This window comes from Eutrema salsugineum, unplaced genomic scaffold (assembly GCF_000478725.1).
Source record: "Eutrema salsugineum unplaced genomic scaffold, Eutsalg1_0 scaffold_19, whole genome shotgun sequence".
Classification (NCBI taxonomy): Eukaryota; Viridiplantae; Streptophyta; class Magnoliopsida; order Brassicales; family Brassicaceae; genus Eutrema; species Eutrema salsugineum.
In genome coordinates, this window is record NW_006256838.1 from 539,058 (window position 1) to 558,436 (window position 19,379).

At 33.7% G+C, this 19,379-nt stretch overlaps 4 protein-coding genes across 4 annotated transcripts; 2 read left to right on the forward strand and 2 right to left on the reverse strand.

Moving 5' to 3' along the window:
• Window positions 1-216: 216 nt before the first annotated feature.
• On the forward strand, window positions 217-1,364 carry LOC18020308 (homeobox-leucine zipper protein ATHB-12). The gene is made up of 2 exons (XM_006402368.2): window positions 217-638; window positions 945-1,364. The coding sequence occupies exons 1-2, from the start codon at window positions 285-287 to the stop codon at window positions 1,281-1,283; spliced, it is 693 nt and encodes a 230-aa protein (XP_006402431.1). The 5' UTR covers window positions 217-284; the 3' UTR covers window positions 1,284-1,364.
• Window positions 1,365-13,176: 11,812 nt separating this feature from the next.
• Window positions 13,177-15,294, forward strand: LOC18020309 (cytochrome P450 78A9). The gene is made up of 2 exons (XM_006402369.2): window positions 13,177-14,204; window positions 14,377-15,294. Exons 1-2 carry the CDS (start codon window positions 13,230-13,232, stop codon window positions 15,004-15,006), a joined length of 1,605 nt encoding a protein of 534 aa, XP_006402432.1. The 5' UTR covers window positions 13,177-13,229; the 3' UTR covers window positions 15,007-15,294.
• Window positions 15,295-16,306: 1,012 nt separating this feature from the next.
• LOC18020310 (protein translocase subunit SecD) lies at window positions 16,307-17,032 on the reverse strand. Its single transcript, XM_006402370.2, has one exon. The coding sequence runs from the start codon at window positions 17,030-17,032 to the stop codon at window positions 16,307-16,309; it is 726 nt and encodes a 241-aa protein (XP_006402433.1).
• A 516-nt stretch (window positions 17,033-17,548) lies between these two features.
• LOC18020311 lies at window positions 17,549-19,007 on the reverse strand. Its single transcript, XM_006402371.2, has 3 exons — window positions 18,727-19,007; window positions 18,142-18,571; window positions 17,549-17,968 (listed from the first exon to the last, which is right to left on the reverse strand). Exons 1-3 carry the CDS (start codon window positions 18,931-18,933, stop codon window positions 17,790-17,792), a joined length of 816 nt encoding a protein of 271 aa, XP_006402434.1. The 5' UTR covers window positions 18,934-19,007; the 3' UTR covers window positions 17,549-17,789.
• Between the last annotated feature and the right edge of the window lie 372 nt (window positions 19,008-19,379).

Below are 19,379 nucleotides of genomic sequence, written 5' to 3' on the forward strand. Positions count from 1 at the left end.
AGACATGAGATAACTCGTGTCGAGCCACAAATTCTGGAGCTATATTTTAACCTAGAGTTATACCAATAGTTTGCAGGTCAGAAAAATGATTATTATTTTCTTGGTTAAATAATGAAATTTAGCCTTTTTGCAACAAAAAACATTTTCCACACAACCAACACGCACAGTAACTCTAACATATATAAAGAGGCCAATATCACTAACACAGATATTCTAAACAAAATAAAATCCCAAATCTTCTCTCCTTGTCAAAACCAAGAAACTTCCAAGATCTGTTGAAAACCATGGAAGAACGAGGCCTTTTCAATTGCCGCTTCAGCGAGATTAATAGTGGCATGACCATGAATAAGAAGAAGATGAAGAAGAGCAATAATCAGAAGAGGTTTAGTGAGGAACAGATCAAGTCACTTGAGGTTATATTCGAGTCCGAGACGAGGCTCGAGCCGAGGAAGAAGGTGCAGTTAGCTCAAGAGCTAGGGCTGCAACCAAGACAAGTGGCGATATGGTTTCAGAACAAGAGGGCTCGTTGGAAATCTAAACAGCTTGAGAAAGAGTATAGCATTCTTAGAGCCAATTACAATAATTTGGCTTCACAATTTGAAATCATGAAGAAAGAAAAGCAGGCACTGGTCTCTGAGGTAAATAATTCTATTGATATCTTTTTCATTAATTAATTATAAAATTGAAACGCAAATTGAACAAATTGATCTAATGACAATTTGATATGTTATTTTCCTTAAATTATTTTTGCATATTCTTTTTAAATAAATATAATATTTTTGCATATATTCTTATAAAAATATATATTAGACGGTTAATACAATGTTTCAGGGGAAGATCAGGGTGACAAAACATCGATATATAAAAAAGATTATAGAAGCAAGGAAAATATGATTGATGAATTTTGTTACCTGATTTAGTCTTTCATTGAACTCTACGTGCAGTTGCAGAGACTAAATGAAGAGATGCAAACGTCAAAAGAAGAAAGGCATCATCCTGAGTATTGTGGTGATCAAGGAGTGGCTCTAAGCAGCAGCACAGAGTCAGATAATGGAAAGTGTGAGCTAGAAGTTAGGCTAAATCAAGGGGTTGTGATGTGTAATGACGACATTAAGACAGAGTACTTTGGATTCGAGGAAGAGACAAATCATGAGCTCATGAACATTGTAGAACAAGCTGATGATAGTTGCTTGACTTCATCTGATGATTGGAGAGGTTTCAATTCTGATTCTCTTTTAAACCAATCTAGCAGCAACTACCCTTGGTGGGATTTTTGGTCATAAAAAAAGCATGAATGAAGAGAAAGAGTGTGTACAGCTTTGTAGATTTGTGTTGAAGAAAAATAAATTTTCTTTTTCTTGCAACATTATGTATAAGGTATGTTATAGTTGACGATTTTATAAAATTGGAATAAAGTTCAGTAGATTGGAAAACGCTGTTTCTGTTTTAAGAGTTTAGCATCAGGGTGCCGAGTTTAGTTTAGTAACAAACAATAGTTTCGTACCAAACCGCGTTTTTTAGTTAACCGAACCGGGTTTAAATGACACTGAAATTGATAAACTCTAAACCCAAGAAAGAGAAGATGGGAAGGAGGAGGGCATTTACTTAAGCTAAATATTTGAAAAAAAAAAAATCCGCAAACATTCAATTGAAGTCACACACGATTGATGATATCACCGAGGTCAGTTTCACTTTCTTCAACTGTGCGAGCATTTTTTATTTCAGTACTTTGTGGATAGTGCATTGCAGCCAATGAGTAGGGACAATAAACATCGTTTTAGATTCACATAAGAGAATGGAGAGCTCTTGAATATGCAGCATTTGTTCGGTTTATCAGGATCGAATAAACTCTTCGCTGTTTATTGAATACAATTCGGCTTTCCATGTCTTTTTAGAAATCATTTGTCTCTTGTAATTGCACTGATTCTCCTGTCATATGCTTTCTAGTTATTAGTGGCGTCAGCTTATGTCTTTATGCGCAGACGGTTGAGTAAGAAAAGTTGTTTAACCAATCCTGTCACCGGAAGAACAAGCTCCAGGTACTAAGTTTCTAAGACACATACTTCTTCTGACTTCTGTTCTGTACCGCATAATTGTTCACGTTCATTTGAATTTCTATCATTTCAGGAATTCGGAATCAAACTTAGAATCGGGGTTAAAGCTTAGAAATAGACTGCATTTTCACTTTTTTTTTTTGGTGGCTTGTTGCCAAACAGCTGGTGAAGTGATAATCAATCAGACTATGATCCTTATCGTTCATGTGTAATTGCACATTTATCTGATTCCAAACCGACATGATTGGCTTATGGCTATGACCTGGAAGAAACTAGTTTCCATGTTTTAATCTTTTTCCAAGGTATCAATCAGTTTCCATGTTTTAACAATATTGCTCTGTCCTCCAAAGATTCAAAGGTTCACTTTTGGTCCATCCAGATGCGATAGCGTTCTACGTTTCTGACAACAAGGTGATTTTGACTCAAGGTAATATTGTATAGCTCCATAAGGTTGAGTCTTGGCCTAATTGGCAACCAATAACTTTCTGATTTGTATACTTTAAGAACTCTGCAACTTTTTGGTGGTGGACGAGACATCACTGCGGATACTTTAAACGATGTATAAAAGAGAGAGGAAAAAAGAAAACAGGTTTATCCTTGTAACTAACCAAAAACAGAGAATTTTAGTCACAAATAGAAACTCTTATTTTCTTTTAAGTCTCCCGCCGGCGACTGTGCTAAATAGAATCCAGAACCCTAACTATATATTGCCTTCTATCTTACGGCGCTTCGTTTTGGTTCCAAAATCCATTATGGGCCTTTAAGCCCATAAAATAAATCTTCAACTAAACGACGCCGTGCGCTGGAGCAAGGAGAGGTCTTTTTAAGTGCCGGGAAGTTAGGGGAAAGGCTAAATCCCATTATAAGATAGTGAAACCGAAGCTTATGTACCCTCAGATTCAGACTGATCATCACTTATTCACCTCTATGACTTCTTCTTTTTTTTTCTTTTTTTTTTTAATCTTCGAATCGATTCGAGATCTTGGGCCACTATTGCTCTACATTGGATAAATAAGTGAATAACATATTAAAACCACTATTAAAGTCTAAAAACTTACACATTTTGACGTGGCTAGACTCTCAGTAAATGAGCCTTTTACTAGATGAAAATATATTTGCGTGTTTTGTACAAATAGAAATAACACAAATATCTGTGGTGGGAAATGAGCAATTTGACCTACTATAAAAAGAGGGAATTTGACCTACTATATAAATTAACATACATTCTTATTTTTGGTTAATACGGATGTAGGTTGATTAGTTGTTTTTCTACTTTGATAAACTCCAAAGTTCAAGATTCTTTATGTTATATTACTTTTTTTTGCTTTTTCTAGTGATAAAGACTGTCGAAAGTTTCTGATTCAACTCCAAGATTCGACATGTTGTTGATTTTAATTGATTTTCAAATTCCGAATATATATGACTCGGTAGTAAAGGTTATATGATAAACCTCAAACAGTGATTTGGAACGATATGAAATTTTGTGAATAAGATTGCATAGATCATCGAATCCATTATAATTCAAGCTAAGCAAAAGTGGGTTAGGCCATCGAATATATATATATATATATATATAATATCCGCTTGGACCATGAAAGAAGAGAATTCACCACTTGGACCATCAAAACCTTTTGTTAAATCAATGACGACGATACAAAATATTTCTATATCTTATAGAGGGCAGCTGCCCCCCTCCTTCCTCTCTGCCCCCACATATATTTCATTATTTGGCCATCATTGAGACGATATTTTTATTTTTCTGCAACTTGTAAACTAAAAGTGTTGTTAATTTAAGGAAATTTCTGTATCGAACGTATGAAATACATTCTTCCTCAACTTTTCATTCTTTTTTCATTCGTCGTTCGAGTTTATGTTTTGAAAACCATGCATGTTGTGTTAGCACCAAGGAACGGGTGTCTTGTGAGGTTTTACACGTTCTAATTAAGCTAATTTTGTATTTTTTTATGGTGCGCGTGTATTTCAATCATACGTTATAAATAACTGCATCGTATAGTCTTAAGGGTATACATGCACACTAAATCTATGATATGTTAGCAAATATATTCCCACCTATAAGTATACTGTATACGTATAACATGATGAGTGAATAGCAATAACACTAACTAATATTTTTCCATTATAGCTGATTAATTTAATGATGGTTTATTTTTGTCCAAACTCAACGTTTTTGAATTTTGAATTGGTGTCCTTTGATATCTAACAAATCCGTAAATATATTCTATAAAAAAATCTGCAGCAAAAGTATTTGCATCTTTCTTTTTTTACATATTTACGTCTAAATATAATTTATATTATTGTATGTTTCCACTAGCTTCATATAGGACTCAAGCTGTATTAAATGTAGACAAAATATAACTGTAACGAATAGAAAACCTAAAAATTTGTGAAAAAAGGTACTGATTAATGGACAACCAAATATGAACACGGTTTTAGAATAAAACATTGCAAAAAAGAAAAAGAAAAAAACATTGCATAAATGTTAGATACATAGTTTCAATATAAAAAATGATAACATATATTACAGAGAACAAAATACTGTATATGCTTAATATTATATAATATTTATGATATGGTTGGATCCAATATTCCTTGATCTTTCAAAAAAAAAAAAAATTATTTGATCGGATATTAAAACCAAATCAAGAGATTATTTTATATCTCTAAGATTAATATTCCCACATTAATTGAGAAATCAATCAATTGGCATTAATATATGCAAAAGATTAGCCAACTTTCTAAAGTACAAGGATGATGTGTACCTAGCTACGACGGTCCACTAAGATATCATATGTTATATATAACAACAAAAGCTAATTACCCTTTGAAAGACATATAGTTCTTGGTTTAAATAGTTGAATCACTATCTAATCATATATATGATTATGTAATCATATCACCAACAAATTAGGGAATCCGTGCAATTTGCTCGCTGATTTAGTCACCTTTTGTAAAAGTATATCGTTTTACACAAATTTGTTAATTATATAGCTTACCCACCAAACCCCAGTTGAAATATAATTTTGCTTCTTATGCTATCCGTGTACCAACTTGACTATGAATATCCTGATTTTTCCGGTATTGGTAGTTTTGTGATCATCATTTTATAGCTTGTTGACAAAACAATATAATAAAACAATAACACTAATTTCAACTAGTATAAATTTTAACAGTTCTAAAGTAACAATATAATAAAACAGTTTGCACATATATGTATGGCTTTCGAATTAGAATCATAACAGATCAATAAACTATTGTTCAACTAGAGACTAAAGTGGTTACTACTTACTGGTTAGTGTTGGCTAATAAAGTAATAATCAATAACCTATAATCTACCTTAACGTATTTATGATTATTATATATTCACACTTGCAAATAATGAAATCATGGTCCACAGTGAAAATGAAATTAGACAGGAAAACATTTAACAACGATTTAGATTAATTTGCCCCTTCTAAAAGGGCAACGAACACACATTTATCATGTAACATTAAGTTCTATAAATTGGGACGTGTCCCCCTAATAAATTGACATCTTTCGGACAAATTAATGGACATAATTGCAATGATGTCCTCTCGTTTTTAGATGATGACAAAACGTTTACTTTAAATTTAACGTTGGTCCATATGTTTCCATATTTGTTGATGGTAATTAGTTATATGGCACAGGCGAAAATTGGCTAGTGGAGATTATCTAATAACATGTCTCTCAATATGTTCTTATGAATAGTAGTTATTGGGTGGAACGTTGCAATCTGCATCTTTATTTGTTGACGCAATTCATCTCCAGTCTTCGGTTCTCACCTTATTATCAATTGCTCACCTTATTATCAATTGCTCGGTCAAATATTGCATATTGATATGCCGAAAACAAAAACAAAATGCATATTGATAATGCAACTATTCAAGAATTATATTAACTCGATATATTCATATTGTTTGTGATAACCTGAAAGATGTCTTAATTTTTTGTAAGTTTTTTTTGTTGAAAAATATTGCATATTGATAATGCAAATATACAAAGAGTTATACTAACCCAATTATTTATATCCATATTGTTTTTGATAACCTGAAAGATGTCTAAATTTTGACTCGAGGAAATCTACAAGCTGTGTATAATTGGGGAAAAGTATCGACATATATAATTGAGAACTATTTATGTCAAATTCAAACTTTTTTTTTTGGTAAAATATTATGTGAGATTTCAAAGTAAATTGAATTGTTTTCTTAATATGTGTGAAAAACCTTTATATATATATGAATATGACTAATAATATGAAACAGATTGGATTATTTAACAAGACATATATACATATATAGATGAACACAAACTTCGTAGCTGTTAACTGGATCAAGTTACGCACCTTTTATACTTCGATCAGACAGTTATAAGTTATAACCGTCGATAAAAGGCATTGGCAAGTACTTAACAGCGATAAGTTATAACCTTTAACAGCGAGCCAATTTGGGGGTGACCAGATGGATACGAGTCATGTGAGTTGTCTGATTGATTCAAATTATACACTTTTTTTCTCTTTTTTTTGGTATTACACTCTCGAAGACACTCCAAGTTTGCATTTCTAAAATTAACCCACCATCCTCCAGATCCCTCGACGAACAAGCTGTGCGGACGTTTTGCATGAACTTAACACGTAGCTTAAAACCGAGTAAAGAGGTTCATGATAATCGAGATTTAAAACGAGATCCAACGGCTGAAGATTATGAGGCGCAGTTCTGTGCACTGCACCACGCCACTCAGTATTATAACCGACAACAATGATCCACATAATCTATATGTGACCAAAAAGAACAAAGTCAATTTGTGTCTTAAACCCTTACCTAAAGGTCAATACATGGTTCTTTACTATTTCTTCTTTTCCATATAATATATTTTACTTAAAGACATAATTCAATCAATCATAAAAATAAATTTCAAAGTGAAAAAAAAACATCAAATAACATTAAAATATTCAGAAAAACTTGTAAAACATTTTGTAAAATGAAAAGATTTAATATTATAAAACAGAGAGAATAATACTTATTTGTTTATTTTATAAATGTAATACTTATTTGTATAGTTTCTATGTTAATCATTTTTTGGCGTTTATTATATTAAGCCTTTAATCAAATCACAATTTGCTTAAATTATTCATATAAATAATTGCTATCATTTATATAATCATAAAGAATGTTGGTCACAAAAGTATTTCTTTTGGAATCTTTGTCTGGATATACTAAAATCTAATTAAACATCGCCTTTCTCGCACTTGAGTTTAATGTTGCATTCTAGTTTCTACTCGTTTTTTTAATTATAGTTGACGCGACCCATGTTATTGATTCGAACTTCAGTATAATTAGCGGGTATGGGGTAAGATTTACCATTTGACGAAAAATGACATTTGAGTTTTATTGTATGTACTGTTTTATTATTGTCTCATATCATAGATATATTTGGACATCGGAAATATGACAATCGACTGGAGTATTAGACGGACCATTGGTAACTGATTATATATATATATATTACATATATATATATATATTACATATAAAGTACTACTATATATTACTTAGCGGGCCATTGTCTCCTAGATAAGTCTATCCAATTTAGATTATAGATATTAATCTGTTTCAAATGATAAAAGAATAATTTAGTCGTTTTAAAATGATAATATAATATATGATTATAACAATAAGAACAATAATAAAGAGTATAAAAGGACAGATGTGTACAAATCATTGTTCGAGTTCTTGATTGCCCCCACGTCTTCGATGAATAAAAATAGGTCGAAAGTGTCAACAGGCTAATCTAGTAAAATAAACTAATCAAAGAACTATTCAACTTTAAATAATTAAAATTATTGGGAAATATAGTAATCCAAACTAAGTATGTATACACAGGAGCAATTTATTGTTGACGATTATTTCATTCCACTGGATCATAGTCTATATATAGTCTAAATACTTTGAATATTCGGTATATATTTTATAACGTTATATGCTTAGTATCTTCTGCAAATTCTCTGATTAATTGACTTCTATGATTTTATATAGAGCAGTAACACAAAGCATAAATAACTAAACTAAAGATCTCTTCGATGATGACGTCATGTGATGGATCACAAATTACGTAACCTGCACTGCATAGAGTTCATTTCGGCGCTAAACCGTTAAATGAAGTCTCAACGGCTATGATATGTCTAATATGTATACATATATAGTGCACCGTGCAACAAACATATTATACGATGTATTTTTTTCCTTAACAAATAATAATCTAGTATCAATATCAAAAACTCGACGTCGTATGCTCTGATCGAAATTATATTTATCTGGACCAAGATTTACGTATTTTGATGGGTGTCATAAGTATAACTAATTAAACGTTGTTTTAAGTTATATAAAACACGCAATAAGATTAATTCCGAAACTTATAGCTATCACGTTGAATCTGTAGAAAATGAATAAATGTGTAAGCTAATATATGTATATACATATATTTATAATATAAGGTAATTCAACTACTTAAGATTAGTTACAAACAAAAACTGATTAAGAATGCAATTTACAGAAACAATGAATGAATTCACAAGAGTGACTCTACAAAGTTCCATCAGTTTTATTTAACGGACACGAGAAGTTAAGTTAATTGATGTCTGCATACATTTACACCTTTCTTGATATAACGTTTTTTTCAATATTTTACCGAAATGAACATTCATTTTACAGTCAAATCCATTATATGAAGAGCTTACGTTTTAGTTTTATAAAACGATAAGTTTTGTAAGTGGTGTGAAATCTTAGTCACTTTTAATTTTTGCACTTGTAAGTTTGATGTGTATATGTCTAATAGATTGGTGAATAAAGAGCTTATTAATTCAATGTATTTGATCAACCTTTTTTCTTGTGGCTGAAAGGTCTCGCTTTTCTCAAAAAAGTATGTAAAATAAAATCTGGATTTGGTTTATGTTTAATCAATTATAATAATTAGTACTACCCACATAATTCATACAACATTAGTTTTGGTAAACTTAAAATAACGAAGAATTTGATACGTTACCTTCAAAATATTTTGCTCTTATGTTTTTTTGTTTGTCAAACAATATAGGGAAGTTTCAGATTTAACCCATATTTCAAAATTAAACACAAAACTAACCTCTTTTTTTTTCTCTCTCCAACTTTTGTCATTTTCTCACAATTTTATCCTTCCCACTTAAACTATTAACGAAAATGTCATTATACATCTAATAATTCGATTTTTCTTTAATTGGTTAAAGTCTTCTTGGACCTTCTAAAGACTTTTTAATTACGAAAAAGCCATCGTCTTCAATACCTTCAACCACCATGAACAACCATGAAAATGGAATAAATGCTTATCAACCAATTTTAAAGCTGTAATAAGTAAATATTTAAGCTCATTCACTCATAACCTTCCTCATTCTTTCATAATTTCTTCTCCAAAACATCTGGGCTAAGTTACAATGCCAAAAGTCATGCATGTTCGGTGATTTCTGGTTACTTAACATCTGGGTTACTTATTTTGGTGATATTATGAGTTCTGGGTGTTTAAAAGAACTGTAGCCCGAGCTCAATTTTGTAAAAAGTAATCATCGCACTTCAATTTCTCCATATTTTAGTTTTCATATCGCGAAAGTAGACTTCTCGTGAAGTATACTGAAGTCTACTAGTCAACATAAGGTTATTTTTTGCAATTGACTTTTTAAAAGTAGACTTCGTTAAACTTCACGAGAAGTCTACTCGACATCCTTTGAAAACAAAAAAAGCTTAGTAGACTTCGTTTGAAGGCTCAAGAAGTCTACTAAAGAAAAGAGGTTATTTTTGTAGTTGACCGTATTTTGACTTATTGATTTAGACTTCCGTATGAAGTCTACTGCTTACGTCTGCATACGAAGTCTACTTTAAAGTTACTTTTGTAGTTTGACCAAAAACGTATAGGTCATTTTAGTGTTTGACTTCTGTTTTTCAAAAATTAAAAAAATTTTAAAATCCCAAAAAACTTCAGTAGACTTCCCAAAGAAGTCTACAAACTGTAGACTGTAGACTTCTTGTAGACTGTAGACTTCTTTGTGAAGTCTACTTATTGTGTTCGGTCAAACTTGGAAGGAATCTTTTTTTGAGTAGACTTCATCGTGAAGTCTACTAAAAAAATTCAATTGCAAAAATAACCTATTTTGTTCCGTAGACTTCTATTTAAAAAGTAGACTTCAAAAGTAGACTGCCAGAGAAGTCTACTCTTACATGAAGTCTATAATAGAAGTCTACTATGTTAGTCAACGCATTGGTCAATTGCTAAAGTAACCTTTTTTGCCTAAAGTCTACTCTTGAAGTCTACTGAAGGAAAAGTCAACAGATTGGTCAATTGCAAAAATGACCTTTTTTTAAGTAAACTTCATTAGTAGACTTCTCGATGAAAAAGTAGACTTCTCCTCCAGTCTAAAATTGAAGTCTACTATAGAAGTCTACTTTCCCATGTTTTTTTAAAAACGCGTTTTAAGCAAATGTATAAACTATTTTTCAAATTTTTTGGTTCAGAACTGCTTCTTAGTAAGTGATTGAACTATCCATTGAATTTTATTTCATTTAATTGGATATTTATTGTTGAATCACAAGTTTTGATTTTTTAGGTACTTAGCTTATCAAAGTAGACTTCTCCTCCAGTCTACATTCGAAGTATGCTTTAGAAGTCTACTTTTGACGTTTTTTAAAAAACGTGTTTTAAGCAAATTTTTAAACTATTTTTCAATTTTTTTTGTTTAGAATTGCTTCTTAGTAAGTGATTGAACTACCCAGTGAATTTTATTTTATTTCATTGGATATTTATTGTTGAATCAGAAGTTTCGATTTTTTAGGTACTTAGTTTATCAAAGTAGACTTTGTCGTGTAGTCTACTAATGTTCTTTTATGTGGCTTTAGATATAATGTGTTGTCTTAGGTGATAAAAATACATAACATGACCAATACACTTATGCTTATTACAAATGATGACCAATAGATATTTCTATTGTTACTTACGTTTTTGCAATAATATGGCTCATAATTTTGTTTGCTAATATGGTTTTTTTGTGTTTTATCACAAAATATTGTTTATAGAGAATGATAGATGAGAACTTGTGTAAGTAATGCTTTTGTATTCTTGTTTGCAAGTTAACAGTTATAGTACACAAGTAATTAAAGTGACATAAGCTAATTTTAAAACATTATCTTGGACACATTTGAGTATTTTGTTATGTGCATTCAAGAGTTTCGATCATTTTTACAGCTTATTATCATCCCATTCCTATGCCAGCCAAGAAATGTAATTGTTTCTACGTATTGTTTTAGACTGATTTGTTTCAATATATATACATCATTCTGGGTTGAGAGACATTGCATAACACTATCAGAACACTGTATTAATTATCACAAATACAAAAGTAATCAATAATACTATTATAGTAATCAAAGTATTACCAACCTAGATCACAAAGATACACTAGTACATACTAATACTACGTGTTAGTATGTTATTAGATCCCTGGTTGATTGAAGATATCAAACAGCAGAGAAAAATGTTATGGACTGGCGGTGGTGGTGGTGGAGGGGGAGAGTAAACTGGTGGTGGTGAGCACCGGATCTCCTACTGTTGTTGTTGCAGAAACAAAAGCAAAACTAATTCAGTATTATTACTACAGCATGATACCGTAGATTTCATCAAATCACACAGAGAGATAAAGAAGAAGATGAACAGTATTATAAACCAAATTCCCTAATTGAAACAAATCCCAGAAGGCTTACCTTTAACTGAAGCAAACATCGAAATCTTCCTGCAAAAATAGCAAATTAATCGAAGAAGCCGGCTGCAGAACTGCATCTTACGCTGAGGCAGAACAAGGACGAGCGATGCCAACGGCAAGAGAGCCTGAGAGAGCGCCGTTTTCTCGAAAGTTTCTTTGGGATAAAATTAGGGTTTATTTGCTATAGAACTAGTTTATATACGGTAAGTTTTTCTGGTTAAGAAAACTTATTTTTATTCAATTTTGGTTTAAATTTCGGTTAAAATAGCTATTTTTTTGTTCAATTTTGGTTTAATTTGGTTTAAATTTTGGTTAAGTTAATTTATTCGGTTTAACAGACTTCAATATAGAAGTCTACAAATTTTAAAACCTAAATAATAGATTTTCTTCTTCTTAATTTAAAAACAAAAATTTCCATTTATCAATATGAAAAAATAATTTATGTACATTTGTGTTACAATTACGGAATTTATGAATGTAATTCTGATACCAAAATAATTTTTTCTAAATTTTAAAATTAAATTTACAGATTTAATTACTTAGTAGACTTCATTTAGATAAAATGAAGTCTACTAGTAGACTTCAGTTTTATTTTAGTAGACTTCGTCAGGGAGAAAACGGTAATTAGGACATCTGTTTTTTGTTTACTCATACAAGATTAAATGGTCTTTTCACTATACCTGTAGGTTATATCTGCTAAATGTTTTTTCAGAGGTCTACTTTTATATTCAAAATCAAGTTTTGGGTTATTTTTAGCAAAAACCCTAACAATATATATGTTTTTCTGTTCTGCCTGTTCATCTATTACTATTATATATATATATATATATATATATATATTATCCTGCTCTTACTTTCTTACACCTGAAAAATAAATGAAACTAACAAGAAAAGTTTTAAAATGAAAAAAAGGTTACAAGCTCAAATTTTGTATATTGTATATTTCAAAAACGCAAGCAAACGGAAACTTGCCCAAAGATATAAATAAAAAAAGTATAATACTACCAATGTTAAAAAAAAAATTGAAAAGATGTTATGATATAATTATTATGGGGAATTAAATGAAATGTAAAATTCTGGATCACCCCATAATTAAGAAGAAAAAAACAGAATGAAGTACACACAAAAGATCATTAATAAAATAGATCCCTAGTATAAAAGACAACATTCCCCTTGAAATATAAAACAATTGAATAAATGAAATAAATTATAGTTTTTGAAATAATAATAATTAACAATTAACAAGAGGAACGTCCAATGTTTTTCTATATAAATACCTGAAGGAAGCGTTTCATCTTAAAACCCACAGCAAAAGCCACTCTCCTTTCTCCCTCTCTCTCTCTGTCTTTCTTTCCTGTACTTCCATGGCCACCAAGCTTGACACAAGCAGCTTACTTTTCGCCCTCTTATCCAAATGTAGCTCCCTGACTCAAACCAATCTCGCTTTGTCTCTCCTCGTGGCCTCCCTAGCTTGTCTCGCTGTCTCTCTCTTCTTCTGGTCTCACCCGGGAGGACCCGCCTGGGGAAAATACTTCATCCACCGTCGTCACCGAACCACCGTGATTCCCGGACCAAGAGGCTTACCTTTTGTCGGAAGCATGTCTCTTATGTCCAACGCTTTAGCTCACCGCTGCATAGCCGCAACCGCAGAGAGATTCGGAGCGAAACGGCTAATGGCGTTTAGCTTGGGAGATACTCGCGTGATCGTCACGTGCGATCCTGATGTAGCTAAAGAGATTTTAAACAGCCCTGTTTTCGCTGACCGGCCGGTTAAGGAATCAGCGTACTCCCTTATGTTTAACCGGGCTATCGGATTCGCGCCTTACGGCGTTTACTGGCGAACCCTGAGGCGAATCGCGTCTAATCATCTTTTCAGCCCGAAACAGATTAAACGCTCCGAGACGCAGAGACGTGTGATCGCGAATCAGATTGTGAGGTGTCTCGCAAAACAGAGTAGCAACGAAGGATTCTGTTTTGCTCGTGACTTGATCAAAACGGCGTCGCTTAATAACATGATGTGCTCTGTTTTCGGGAAAGAATACGAGCTTGAGCAAGAACACGATGAAGTGAATGAGCTTCGTGGGTTGGTCGAAGAAGGTTATGATTTACTCGCAACACTTAACTGGACCGATCATCTCCCCTGGTTATTTGAATTTGATCCTCAGAGAATCCGGTCAAGATGCACCAATCTCGTACCGAAAGTGAACCGGTTTGTGAACCGTATCATCTCTGACCACCGTGATCAAACTCGTGACTCACCGAGTGACTTCGTTGACGTATTGCTCTCTCTTGATGGTCCTGATCAATTATCCGATCCGGATATCGTTGCCGTACTATGGGTATGTACACGTAGCTTTTTATTTATTTTTACTAAATATAGACGCAGAAAATCATTTTTATTGTACTTTATTGACGATCAACTAAAATTATCAAGATTAAATTCTATTTTAAGTAGTAATTTGACAAGAAAAAAGGTTCTAAAGTATTCTCTCAATTTGTGGGTTTTAACAGGAAATGATATTCAGAGGAACTGATACGGTGGCTGTTCTGATCGAGTGGATTCTTGCTAGGATGGTCCTTCATCCAGATATTCAATCAACGGTTCACAATGAGCTTGATAAGATAGTTGGAAGATCAAGAGCCGTCGAAGAATCTGACGTGGCGTCTCTGACATATCTGACGGCTGTGGTCAAAGAAGTGCTAAGGCTTCACCCGCCAGGTCCACTTCTGTCGTGGTCCCGTTTAGCAATCACAGATACGATCATCGACGGTCGTCGTGTGCCGGCGGGGACCACCGCAATGGTGAACATGTGGGCCATAGCGCAAGATCCACACGTGTGGGAAAATCCGTTGGAGTTTAACCCGGGACGGTTTGTGGCGAAGGAAGGTGAGGCTGAGTTCTCGGTTCTCGGGTCGGATCTGAGGCTTGCACCGTTCGGGTCGGGTCGTCGGGTCTGCCCGGGAAAGAATCTGGGTTTGTCTACCGTTACGTATTGGATCGCGACACTCTTGCACGAGTTCGTATGGCTTGCACCGTCCGATGATAAGACCGTTGACCTGTCCGAGAAACTGAGGCTCTCGTGTGAGATGGCTAATCCTCTTACTGCTAAATTGCGCTGCAGGCGCAGTTTAAACGGGTGATAAGATTATAATAAACTGAATGTAAAAGAAATTAGTGTGCTAAATGCTAATGCAAAGCAGTAAAGAAAGAAAAAAGAAACTAAAGGAAAAGGAAAATAAGAAAGGCTATGAAGCTTTTATATTATTTGAACTAACAACTTGATACGTGACGTGTTTGGTGGTGTGAGGAGTGATATATTGTAAATATAATGAAAACTTTAATAATTACTTTAATTGTGGACGTAACAGAACAAAAAAGTTATTACGACTTGTGTAGTATAGTTTTCTATCCTAATAATAAAACTTAATTTCCTCGTTTGAATGTTATTATCTTAGGAAAACTTAATTAATACTATGGAATATTGATTACAACTCAGCAATTATGGGAAACGATCTTTGCTTGAACACGAACTAAGCCCCGATGACATGTCACTCTTTCATCCACTGTCTATTGATCAGAAAAATGATCGTCAGTAATGTAAGAGTAATGTAATTATTTTATTTTATTATTCCGTAAATTAAGAAAAATAGCAATAAAGAATGGTAAATATTCACATGATATATCAATCCAACATAAAGAATGTTAAATAAAGAAAAATAGCCTAGTAATCATTAGGCTATATCAATCCAACATAATGAAATAATTTCATCCTTTTTTTTCATATGATATATATATATATATATATACATGTATTCGGGAAAATATCAAATCCTATGCATCCTTAAATTTTCAAAATATCGACCTGTTAAAACTTTTACCAAAAAAATTCTAAGAAGTTGTTTTCACAATTTTTTGCCCCAACCAAAATATATAAAAAGATAGTCTTTATATAAGTGGAAGATTTGACATACGCTGTCCCTTGTTGTTGTTAGTTTTTTTAAAGCAAACTTCGCAAGCCGCCCCGATTCACCTGAGGATAGGTGTAAAAGTAAGTCATTGGCAAAAGTAGATTAAAAATTCATAATTGATAATCAAGGACTTATAATTCCCCTATAAGTACTCCAAGGCCTAAATTAATATTGTAAAACAGTTTTGTTTCCGAATTTTAGTCCACCAAGTGACACAAAAAGAAATAAATCATTTATTTGTGTGAAACTGAATGTGGGTCGTCTGAGCAAGAGTTGATAAACAGTTCAGGCTTATCAGCATAAAATACATGGGCTAGAGTTGACAAAGTATTATATCATGTAATATATTATATATCAAACTGCAATTAAGAAATAATAGTCATTAATATTATTTTTCACAATCGGGCGTAGCGTATCCATTTGTCAGATTTTCTCATACGTTCTAATAATTTCTTTAATTTTTGTTTTTGGATTAGTTGGTTGAACTGTTGTAGCCATTTCCATGGTCCTTGATACTAAAACCATTGCCGGAGTTAGGTTTCCGGTAAAGGCTTAGATGAACGCCGGGATCATAATGAGTCTCCGCCGAGTTGTAAACGACGGAGCCATTTACGACCTGAACGTTACTGTTCACAAAACCATCCATCAGTAGATTTCCACCATTATTGCTATGTGTCTTTGACTTTGACTCCTCTCCTTCGTCGTCTTCACTGCTGCTTTGGAGTCGCCGTCCTTTCCCGATGCCACGTGTCTTCCTCGGTGACGGTGACCGTATTATCTCCATTACAGCTCCTTTGTTTTCACCAGAAATGGTTATGAGCCTTTGTGTGCCCATGATGACGTCATCAGATTGTTGTTGCCCCTCCTTGTTTGGTTCATGTACGAGGTTTGTTTCCTCCGATAACGTAGATATGTTTTTCCGATGAGTGATCTCGTGTTCGTTCCTAGGCTTATGTGGTTCGTGTTTTATAGAACGTGAAGATGTAACCGGACTCGGTTTAGCCTCGTGGACTTCTATTGGTGGAGGACGTAATGGTGTGGACAAGGGTTGAGGCGGCGGAGGATGTGAAGGTGGAGCAGTCGGAGACTGTGGTGGTTGGATGACGTCGCGGGGAGGGGATGGGTCGCGTGAAGAGTGTGGTGTGGGCCGGACGATGCTAGAGAGACGGTACCAAGAACGACCCGATCGGTTCGACATTAATTGTTTTTGTTTATTTTGGACAGCACTTTCAAGTGTTATTATTAATTGGTAAATGATAATGCAATGGTTTTGGATTTTGGTATGGCTTAGGTCATTTTATATCTGCAAAATAAATTTGGTCGTGTCATAGTAAAATTATTAGAACATATTAAATAATGTAACGGGGAAGGTATCTGATTTAGCTTTCGAGAACCACATTTCACGATTGGTATCAACTGTATAGCTTTCGAGAACCACATTTCACGACTGGTATCAACTATTCAACTGTATAGCTTTCTTCGAACAAAGTATTCATTTATTAACTGTAACTAAACGAAACTTTTGTCTCTCTGTCTTTTTTTTGTTTTTTTTTTTGTATAAAACCAAATGTTTTAAAAAGTTTTGTAATGAATACAGTGGATGCGAAACTTAATAGGCAAAACTCGAATTTTGGTTTTCACAAATCCAAGTGTACGAAAATAAGATATTTAAAATGTATGCTATTATGAAAAAGTAAAAAGCTGAGTGCATGAATTCTATTCTTCAACATGTTTAAATCAAATTACTAGGTTTAATGTACATTAAAATCATAAGCAAACTCTCAAACCCGATGGGTAAGAGTATTATTGAACCATATAGTCTACCATTATTCTACTTCTCACTCTAATTGCATGTTTTTTACAACTCACCATTTAAAACAAAAAAAAAGTTGCATAAGATTTGGATATATATTTATAGTGAGACTCATAATACAAATCCAAAATATCAGTATGATTTAAGGCCATTTGGTGAACTCGAAAACCTTGAGGACGATATCAAGACCTGTTGGGATTTGCCAAATGAAAAGAAGAACATTGAGACCATTCAACGCAATGTGTAGATTCCTCGCCGTCTCATTCCCTTTCTGCATTGCCGGCACTAAAGCCGCCGCTGCTGCCCAAAGCACCGTTATCCCTGCAACCACCACCGTCAGCTCCAATTTCACCAGTTATGTACGAGTGTAAACAAGAAAATGCTAAACGAATTTTCAGATTTCAAATGATAAAATTTCCAATATACTAATCAGGGCCTAAAATTAAAGAAATGACCCAAAAAAAAAAAAACGTCTTGAGAGAATCGTTTATTACCTGCTCCGGCGTAAAGATGAGGACCGGGGAAGAGTTTACCGGTACGAAGATAAGTGTTAAGTCCTCCAAACACAGATTCCAAAACACCAAAACCTAACAAAACAGAGCCTGCGTCAAAGTGTTTGTCTTTATAAGACCCTTTGACCAACTCTTTCCTCTCTGCCGTGAGCCGTTGGATCTCAAGCTCCGTCGTAGAAGGAGGAGACGAAGAATCAATGGCTGTGGATCCATCAGGAGAAACAGGAGTTGGCTTAAGCTGTTTCTTGAGCTCGTTGATCTCGCTCTGGATCGTACGGACACGTCTCCATTGCCAACCTAAGTAACCAGTCCTTAGAGTGTATACGAATAAACCTCCCATCACAATTGGGTGTATCAACGCGAACGATCTTCCTTCCAATATCCCAAATTCGCCTCCAACTGCTGCTGCATCCTTTTAAATTTGAAAAACAAAAAACTTAACTTTATCCAAAATCAGATTCTGTTGGGTTCTTCTTTTGAATGTGAAAGATTGAAACTTTCGACCATTGTCATCCTTCAGTCTCCAATTTTGATACATGATTTTTTAGAATAAGAAAATTTGGTTACCTGTGGGTCGAGGAAGAAAGGCAATGCGACGACTGCGAGAGGGAGAGACGATGATTTAAGGAGTTGGAGGGCGTTGGGATTGGAGGGTTTTTCTTGGATTTTGCAGGGTTGTGGTTTGGAGATTGGTTTGAGAGAATTGAGGGTTTTAGGGTAATGGTTGCGAGGGAGAAGATGGAGTGTGGAGAGACAATGAAGTGTGGTCGCCATACTCTCGCTCTCTCTCTCTCTCTCTCGCTGATTTGTGACAGAGATTATGGCAAAAAGAGTGAAGAAACAAGAGATCCTTAACCGTAGAAAAAAACGAACCAAACAGATAAGAGAGCTCCGTGAAAGCTTTACACGTGTCACAAGAGTGGACACTACTTGAATTTCTTTGTTTTTTTTTTCTTTTCTTCTTCTTTGCCGACGAAAATGTCCTAATTTAGCATACAGAAAACGAGCCGGAAACACACATGTGTTCACTCTTTTGAAGAATAAATATCTCAAAATACGACAATAAGAAAAGCCTGGATTTAGCTGATTCGATGCTTCCAACAGTAGCTATATATGATACATATACATTGAATTATATGTATCATATGATACCCTCTTAATTTGAATTATAACATGAACTAGGGAAATAGTAGCTCCAAAGAAAAGATACTCTACTATTA

What these genes read in the sequence shown, in the direction of transcription:
- LOC18020308 (XM_006402368.2), top strand. Translation starts at nt 285, where the DNA reads ATGGAAGAACGAGGCCTTTTCAATTGCCGCTTCAGCGAGATTAATAGT. An exon ending in AGCAGGCACTGGTCTCTGAG is followed by an intron (nt 639 to 944) that starts GTAAATAATTCT and finishes CTCTACGTGCAG; the next exon opens with TTGCAGAGACTAAATGAAGA.
- LOC18020309 (XM_006402369.2), top strand. Translation starts at nt 13,230, where the DNA reads ATGGCCACCAAGCTTGACACAAGCAGCTTACTTTTCGCCCTCTTATCC. An exon ending in ATATCGTTGCCGTACTATGG is followed by an intron (nt 14,205 to 14,376) that starts GTATGTACACGT and finishes GGGTTTTAACAG; the next exon opens with GAAATGATATTCAGAGGAAC.
- LOC18020310 (XM_006402370.2), bottom strand. Translation starts at nt 17,032, where the DNA reads ATGTCGAACCGATCGGGTCGTTCTTGGTACCGTCTCTCTAGCATCGTC.
- LOC18020311 (XM_006402371.2), bottom strand. Translation starts at nt 18,933, where the DNA reads ATGGCGACCACACTTCATTGTCTCTCCACACTCCATCTTCTCCCTCGC. An exon ending in CTTTCTTCCTCGACCCACAG is followed by an intron (nt 18,572 to 18,726) that starts GTAACCAAATTT and finishes CAAATTTAAAAG; the next exon opens with GATGCAGCAGCAGTTGGAGG. An exon ending in TCATCTTTACGCCGGAGCAG is followed by an intron (nt 17,969 to 18,141) that starts GTAATAAACGAT and finishes TGGTGGTTGCAG; the next exon opens with GGATAACGGTGCTTTGGGCA.